At 42.6% G+C, this 8,978-nt stretch overlaps 1 protein-coding gene across 2 annotated transcripts in view; it reads left to right on the top strand.

The window, feature by feature from the left end:
- Window positions 1-1,169: 1,169 nt before the first annotated feature.
- LOC142658774 (interleukin-13 receptor subunit alpha-1-like) overlaps window positions 1,170-8,978 on the top strand; it is a 42,799-nt gene continuing 34,990 nt past the window's right edge. For both annotated transcript variants that reach the window (XM_075834388.1, XM_075834387.1), the window contains exon 1: window positions 1,170-1,342. In XM_075834388.1, coding sequence (XP_075690503.1) covers window positions 1,255-1,342 — 88 coding nt within the window. In that variant the 5' untranslated portion in view covers window positions 1,170-1,254. The remainder of the gene's footprint in view (window positions 1,343-8,978) is intronic.

Raw genomic sequence — 8,978 nt, 5'->3', positions numbered from 1 at the left:
TCTGATGTCATCCATCTGACCGCCGCTACAGCGGTCACATTGGATGAAGCGCCATCCCAGGAGGCTGGCCTGGATGAAGAAACACAGAATTCTGGGTAAGTATGAGATTCATATTTTTTTCTGCCGCAAAAAACGCAACTGTTATTTGTTGCGTGTTTTACCTCCCGTTGTATTCAATTGGGAAAACCCACAACAAATAAGCAGCGTTTATGCAAATAAAATTGACATGCTGCGGAATAAAATTCTGCACCGCAAGTAAATTTCTGAGCGTTTTTCTCGCTCAGTATTTACGCAGCGTGTGGATGAGATTTATTTTAGGGTATGCTCACACGAAGTGTTTTTAGGCGTATTTCGGGGCATTCAAACGGAAGCTGAACGCCTAAAAATATCTGCCTATTGAAACCAATGGGAAAAACAGCGTAAAAAGACGCTCCATAAAAATAAGTAGCATGTCACTTCTTGAGGCGTTTTTTTTCTTAACTGATTTTCCATTGAACACTATGAAAAACACCTCAAAAGGAGCTCCAAATTAAAATAAGCTTCATTTTCAGCTTCAAAAACACCTGACAAGCAGAGGCTGTTTTCTCTGAACAGCTCCATCATTTTCAGCCGTTTTTGACTCCGCGTGTGAACATACCCTCATCTCATCCACTCTGCCGCTACTGGATTTGCTGCGGATTTTCCGCAATGAATTACGTTGCAGAAAATCCGCAGTATTTACGCAATGTGTGATCGGACCCATCTTGTGTTTCCTCTTGCGAATTGTATCTGACTAGTTATAAAAAAACAAAGCACGCACTATTAGGTGCGGATTTTACCTGCGGAACTACCTGCATTTACCTGCGGTCCTGATGCAGATTTTCTGCCTAAATTCCGCAACGTGTGCATTTAGCACTACTTCTTTTTTGGAAATGCTTTTTGCTTCGACACCAAAACAGCCTTTAGAGCAAAAAAGTTATGACTGACACAAAGTATGGAGACAAAGATAAATAAAATTCTCTTGGTCCTGAGGGGTTAAGTAGTTGTGTGGTATCTTACGCTTATACAATACGATATGAAGCAATTGCTCTACAACGCGTTACCTGGCTAGACGTGACGCGCAGTGCGGGTGTGGGCGGGAGAGCGGGCGCAGTGTGGGCGAGGCGTTCTGGACGTCAGGGAGTGTAGCTTCAGCTGCTGGGAATAGGAGAGCGCTGCCTGGGTACGCGGAGAACATTGCCGGAGACCCCGGGACATTGTACTGTATATATAGTAATGGAGGCGCACGGCCGGCGGCTGCTGCTGCTCCTGCTCTGCTGCCGGGCTGCGGACTGTACGCGCGGTTCTGCACACACTGGTCTCGGTGAGTACCGGTCATCCTGTTGTAGTCCATGCTCTGTACGTGACACACCGCAGGAAGCCTTATACCCAATGTTTCCATTGTAGTCACTTGTATCAACTTGTGTGGAGAAGTTTTATTATATGGCTTTATAAATAAATAATAAATGTTGTAGGTGCAAACACAAATATAAATACATATGCCCTTCTATATAACGCACGCCCGACTATAGATCTATATACCCTTATATAGGGTGCAGACCAACAAACATATAATATAGGTACAAACATAAACACGTGTGTGTATATACACACACGCGCATGCATAATTCAAGTGTGTGTGTGCATATAGCTAACTATAAGTGTATGTATACCTATGTAAATATATATATTATACACCTATCCATGCACGCATATATATATATATATATATATATATATATAGATATACACCTTTTTATATAGGTATACATGCACACTTAAATATAGTGATACATTTACATACACACTTATAGATAGGTTTATATATTACTATATATACACTTATATGTAGTTCACTGATAAAGCGGAGTAATCACCATTTTGAAGCATTATTGTATTGCGCTATTTTTGCACATGGCGTTATTGCAATTTATTTTTGTCCACAGACAATAGTTTCTGTCATCACTTTTTATTATTTGGGGTGATCTGCTTTCTCTGATACTTTTGTTCTGTGGCCGGCCTTTTCACAGTATATGCTTTTTTTAGGCTACATGCACACATTGCAGAATTTGATGCGGAAAGTTCGCATCAAAACAGCAAGTTATTCCACGTGTAAAACTCACTGAGTTTTTCGGGGGTTTTATGTGTTTTTAAGGTAAGGATTTAAAATTTTAATGCACAGGTGCGGTTTTTATTCTGTGGATTTTGTAAAGTTTTTTTTATAAACTTGTCCGATAAAATTCTGAGACGGAAACGCAAGATAAATTCTCATGCTGCAGATTTTAAAATCCGCACCGCAGATCAGTTTATGTGCGGAAAAATTCTGCAACGTGTAAATGAGATTATTAGAAATCTCATTTACTTTGCTGGTACTGTATTACGGTATGTTCACACGGCAACGCAAAATACGTCTGAAATTACGGAGCTGTTTTCGCCTGAATTTCAGACGTTTTTGCATGTACTCGCGTTTTTTGCGGCGTCTTTCACGGACGTAATTTGGAGCTGTTCTTCATTGGAGTAAATTAAAAACTGCTCCAAAAACGTCCCAAGAAGTGTCCTGCGCTTCTTTGACGCGGGCAGCATTTTACGTGCCGTCTTTTGACAGCAACGCGTAAAATGACACCTCGTCTGCACAGAACACCGTAAGACCCATTGCAAGTAATGGGCAGATGTTTGCCAACGTATTGGAGCCGTCTTTTCAGCCGTAATTCGAAGCGTAAAACACCTCCTTTTACGTCTGAAAATAGGTCGTGTGCACATACCCTTACGCTGCCGATTTGAGAATTGTCTGCAACGCATCCCCATCCAAGTGTTGTGATTTTCAAGTTGAATTACCTGAATTTTTTATTTATCTTTTATTTATTTTAAATCTTGAATTATTTTCTACATGAGTTTCTGGATGTTTGCTCTACAAGTTTATGCACATTCTTGAACAATACTTTTTCTGTTTTTCTATAGATATGACCTACATAATGTTTGTAAATTCCTTACATTCCTCATTTACATTTTGTACTGTTTCTTAGTACTAGCCTGTATTACATATTACCATTCTGCAGATTGCTGTTGGAAGCACCAAGCCGCGAACCAATACCGGACTGCGGATCGTTTGGTGCCGGGGCGAATACCCTGCGTAAAGTTACACTGCGTATCCACCCCGGTGGCCGCAGGAAATTCCGGGCGACAAACCGCACCAAACTGTGGTGCAGTCTTTCGCCCGGAATGTCCGCTGCAGCAAACAGCAGTATTTAGCCGGCCTCTTGGGATGACGTCTCATCCTAGGAGGCCGCTGCTACCTGTGATTGGCTGCAGCGGTGGTCACATGGGATGAAACATCATCCTAGGAGGCTGGCCCTCTGACGTCATCCAGGCCGCCCTCCTGGGATTACGTTTCATCCCGTGTGGCTGCCGCTACAGCCTGTGATTGGCTGCAGCGGTCACATTGGGTGAAACGTCATCCCAGGAGGCCAGCCTGGAGAAAGAAACACAGACTTCTGGGTAAGCATACGTTATTTTTTTTGCGTTTTTATTTGTTGCAAGTTTTACCTCCCCATTGAATTCAATTGGGAAAACCCGCAACAAATAAGCAGTGTTTACGCGTATACAATTGACATGCTGCGGAATAAAACTCTGCACCGCATGTAAATTTCTGAGCGTTTTTTCCACTTGCTATTTACGCAGCGTGTGGATGAGATTTGTTCTATCTCATCTACTCTGCTGCTACTCTATTATGCTGCAAATTTTCCGCAACTAATTCAATTGCTGTGAGGGTGGATTTACACGAGCGTGTGTGTTTTGCGTGCGCAAAAACGCTGCGTTTTGCGTGCGCAAAAATGCAGCGTTTTGTGTGCGCAAAAGGCACTTAACAGCTCCGTGTGTCATCACCATATGATGCACGGCTGCGTGATTTTCGCGCAGCCGACATCATTATGATACTCTGTTTGTATATTTGTAAACAGAAAAGCATGTTATGCTTTTCTGTTTTCATTCATACTTTTGACTGCTGTTGCGTGAATCACGCGCGTCCCACGGAAGTGCTTCTGTTTGGTGCGCGTGATATTCACGCACCCATTGACTTTAATGGGTGCGTGATGCGCGAGAATCGCAGAAATATAGGACGTGTCGCGAGTTTTACACATAGACTAATATAGGTCCGTGTGAGGCGCTTGAAAATCACGCTCGTTGCACGGATGTATATCACGCTCGTGTAAATCCGCCCTAAATCTGCAGTATTTACGCAACGTGTGAACTGACCATAAAAACTTTTTTATTTTATTGCAGTCTGAAGGGTGTTTTGTATTGCGCTTGATACACCCCCCCCCCTCTTTTCTTTTCATTTCTAACAGCTTAGCTGAGTTCCTATAGTGCAGTGAGCCCAAAATTGAATCAGTCAGGCAGATTTCAGCTCTAAAGCCCGCAGAATTGTGAATGCAGCTCTGGAGTATAAGGCCATGTTTACAAAGGTACGGAATATCTGTGGTAGGGATCCACAGCTGACACTCTAATTTCTGCTACAGATTGGCCACCATATCTGAATAAGAAGTGGCCCTATTGTCATTGTACCTTTACACATGCAGAACCTGTGACCTGGCCTTTCTTCACGTTTTTTTATTTTTTTAAATTAAAGGGGTTGTTTAAGCAAATGAATGTTGTTTTTTTGTATAAATAAAAGCGGTTGCACTTTTCAATATACTTTCTGGACACAAAGGTGCAGGGATAGTTAGAAGACACAGCTCTGATACACATACTGTATACTGCAACTGTAACGATCGCAGCACCTGTGTGTCCATCACATGACCATGGACAGAATTGTATCCACTAGAAGTAAACCATGAATGTTCTCACTGAATAACAACAAACCGATCTTGAAAACCGTGAGGAAATACAGAAAGTGTATTGGAAAATTGTATAACTTTTTTTTTTTTTAATTCTACAAAAAAAAACTTAATTTGTTGAAACCGGGCAACCTCTTTAAGGGTAGGGCTCTGTGCACATGAAGTTTTGGCCCTACGTTTAGCAGGTACGTCAGAAAAGCTCCTGACGTACACCTTAAACTTGTCCATTGATCTCCATTAGCCCGACGGAGGGCAAAAGGGTGTCGACCTTGTTTTCGTTGGCATACATTTATTTTGGAAGTTCGATGTAGTAGACTAGGCTTTTCCATTCCGAGAGGCCCCGCAAAAAACGTATAAAGTATGGTATAAGTTTTTGTTTTTTTAAATTGGAACTTTGGGTGATGTATATGTTTGACGTGCACCGTTAAAGAGGCTCTGTCACCAGATTTTGCAACCCCTATCTGCTATTGCAGCAGATAGGCGCTGCAATGTAGATTACAGTAACGTTTTTATTTTTAAAAAACGAGCATTTTTGGCCAAGTTATGACCATTTTTGTAGTTATGCAAATGAGGCTTGCAAAAGTCCAAGTGGGTGTGTTTAAAAGTACAAGTCCAAGTGGGTGTGTATTATGTGCGTACATCGGGGCGTTTTTAATACTTTCACTAGCTGGGCGCTCTGATGAGAAGTAACATCCTCTTCTCTTCAGAACGCCCAGCTTGTGACAGTGCAGATCTGTGACGTCACTCACAGGTCCTGCATCGTGACGGCCACATCGGCACCAGAGGCTACAGTTGATTCTGCAGCAGCATCAGCGTTTGCAGGTAAGTCGATCTTACCTGCAAACGCTGATGCTGCTGCAGAATCAGCTGTAGCCTCTGCTGCCGATGTGGCCGTCACGATGCAGGACCTGTGAGTGACGTCACAGATCTGCACTGTCACAAGCTGGGCGTTCTGAAGAGAAGAGGATGTTACTTCTCATCAGAGCGCCCAGCTAGTGAAAGTATTAAAAACGCCCCGATGTACGCACATAATACACACCCACTTGGACTTGTACTTTTAAACACACCCACTTGGACTTTTGCAAGCCTCATTTGCATAATTACAAAAATGGTCATAACTTGGCCAAAAATGCTCGTTTTTTAAAAATAAAAACGTTACTGTAATCTACATTGCAGCGCCTATCTGCTGCAATAGCAGATAGGGGTTGCAAAATCTGGTGACAGAGCCTCTTTAAGCTCTATGGTGACGAATGCCACTTTTCTCTTCCTTATACCACCTATTGGTGGCATGGTCTACACCACTTTTTTGTGCCAAAAAGTTGGCTCAATTTTGGTGCACGGCTGTGCTTTTAAGCCACGCTGTTTTCCTACTAAGCCACACCTTCTTGTTGTGCACGGTGCAACAAGACTTCGGGCTTGTCCACACACAACGGAATTGCTGCAGAAAATTTCTGCACCAATTCCGTTGAAAGTCAAAGGCTTTCCGCTGCGACAAAAACGCACCATTTCCTGTGGTTTTTACGGCAGAAAATGGTATGCAAATTGCTGCCTTTTTCCCAATGTTAGGTGATGGAGACATCTCCTATGAAAAACGCAGCAATTCTCAAATACCGGCGCATAAAAAGAGTGCGTGTCGCTTCTTGTGCCGTTTTTGGAGCCGTTTTTAATTGAATCAATAGAAAAACCGCTCCAAAAACGGCCCTAAAAAACTCTACTTGCTTAAAAAACGGCTGAACATCAGGAGCTGTTTTCCCTTGAAAACAGCTCCGTATTTTCAGCCGTGTTTTGTTAAGCGTGTGAACATACCCTTAGAGTACAGTTCTGTTCAGCATCTTTTACCTGTGTCGTCTGAAGTTCTTGCTGTGCAATTTCCTCTGCGGGACACTAACCATCTTAAACCTTCTCCCACCTGTTACACGTGTCCTTGAAGAGCTCCAGGAAGCAGACTACTGGTTTAGGTGGTTTAGGGTGAATGAGCGTTTCCAGTATAGGGTAGTGCTAGGTAAAAGGTCAGTGTAATGTAACTCACTCTTGAATTGTGCAGTGAGGTAGATTAGCACATACCAAGAGTATGAATGTTACACGGAAACACTGACAGTGTTTTTTATGTTATCTGTTCTATAGCACACCCTAGTTTCTGCCCTAATTTGCAGAGCTCTGTCTTGGTGACAGATTCCCTTATTTGTGGGATCACTGGGATTCTACTATAGGGGCAGAGCTTCTGGTTTTACAAGATTAAGAACAGCTTTGAGTTTTAGGCTGGGTTCACACGACCATGTTACGTCCGTAATGTACGGAACGTATTTCAGCCGGAAGACCCGGACCGAACATAGTGCAGGGAGCCTGGCTCCTAGCATCATAGTGATGTACGATGCTAGGAGTCCCTGCCTCGCTGCAGGGCAACTGTCCCGTACTGTAATCATGATTACAGTACGGGACAGTAGTTCCACGGAGAGGCAGGGACTCCTAGCATCGTACATCACTATGATGCTAGGAGCCCGGCTCCCTGCAGTGTGTTCGGTCCGGGTCTTCCGGCTGAAATACGTTCCGTACATTACGGACGTAACATGGTCGTGTGAACCCAGCCTTAAGCAGCAGGGCAGCTATAGAACTTGTTCACACAGTGCAGATTTTCTGTAGATTTTGTATGTATTTTTTATGCCAAATCCAGGAAAGGAACCTAAATAGTAGAAGTATATAAAGGAAGGCCATATAGGTTTGCTCTCCTTGATCCAATTCTGGTTTTGGCTTAAAAAATACATGCAAAATCTGCAATGTGTGAGCAAGGCCATATTGTGTAAAGCCTGATGCAAATACCCACATTCAGGATCTGTATCACATAGCTCCTAAATACTGCGCACATAACCTACTATGCGCCTATACTGTAATTCTGTGTGCCTCCAATTTTACACGGAAGCACATGGAGGAATTCTCTCAAGTATTCCATTAAATACTCCGTCTTGCCATATTACGGAGGTATTTTCCCCTAAAGGCATTGTTACTATGGAAGAATACGGTGTCTGATCTAGGGTGTGCTCACTGTATACGTTTATATGCAGCACCCATTGAAGTCCATAGAAGCAATAAAAATCCATTTTAAGTAAGTTCTCTCTAGTGGCGCTGCCAGCAGACTTTGCAGAAAAATTATCTGCTCTGCCAGGGAGATCTATGCCATTTGTGTGTCCTGTGGCAGACTAATAACCTACTGAGTGCTGTATGTGTCTTTCTCAAGCATAAAGGTACAACCTTTTACATCACCGTTCTGATCGGCACTACTGCGCATGCGCAGATTATGAAGCCGGACTGCACGTGCGTTCAGGAGACTATGGGGCCAGGTGTGAACTCGCCTATTGTAATACCCTGTTGCTAGTTTTGATATGGACATTTCTGGCGACTGACTCCCTTTAACTGGTTGCAGACGGTGGACAAGTATGCTCATCACGAGTGCCGCGTCAGAATGAGCATACGCCTCGAACTAATCGCACAGGCATAGCAAGTGTGCCCGAGTGACAAGGAGCAGGGTAATGGTTGTAATACAGTCACAGCCCTGCTCTAATTTCAGAGATCAGAGAAACCTCTGATCTTTGCTGTTCGCTCTTTGAATACTACAATCAACGCTGATCACAGCTTTCAAAGGAAAAGACTGCGGGGACCCCCCCCTCTCTTTGATTGAGGTCCAAATATTATATGAACAGGCAGCCCAGGGTTCATTGCAGGACCACAGGGCTGTCTGACAATATTTCCTGTTGTTAGGGCATACTTCGTACACAGGCAGTTGTTTGGGCATACCTATCAGTATATAAATATATACCAGTACAATAAAGTTTAAAAAAATAAAGCTCAAAATTAAAAATCCCCCTATGGGATCAAAAAAACTAAAAATGTGAAGTGAATAAAAAACAATAAACTGTCAAGTAATACACACGTGCATTTATTTATTTTTTTTACAATAAATGATCTTTATTAAATAGAAGTCCAAAATCATAAATTAACATGCAGATATTTGGTATCGTCGCGACCGTAACAACCTGCGCAATACATGATTTGTTTAGCATCATTTGTTATACTCAGTGTATGCTGTAAAAAATACATTTAAAAAAAAAAAAAAAGAATTTCAGAATTTTTGTC

The sequence above is a fragment of the Rhinoderma darwinii genome, chromosome 8 (genome assembly GCF_050947455.1).
Source record: "Rhinoderma darwinii isolate aRhiDar2 chromosome 8, aRhiDar2.hap1, whole genome shotgun sequence".
In the NCBI taxonomy this organism is placed as follows: Eukaryota; Metazoa; Chordata; class Amphibia; order Anura; family Rhinodermatidae; genus Rhinoderma; species Rhinoderma darwinii.
Note: the sequence above shows the minus strand (reverse complement) of the source record. Positions and strands in the feature narration are given on the sequence as shown.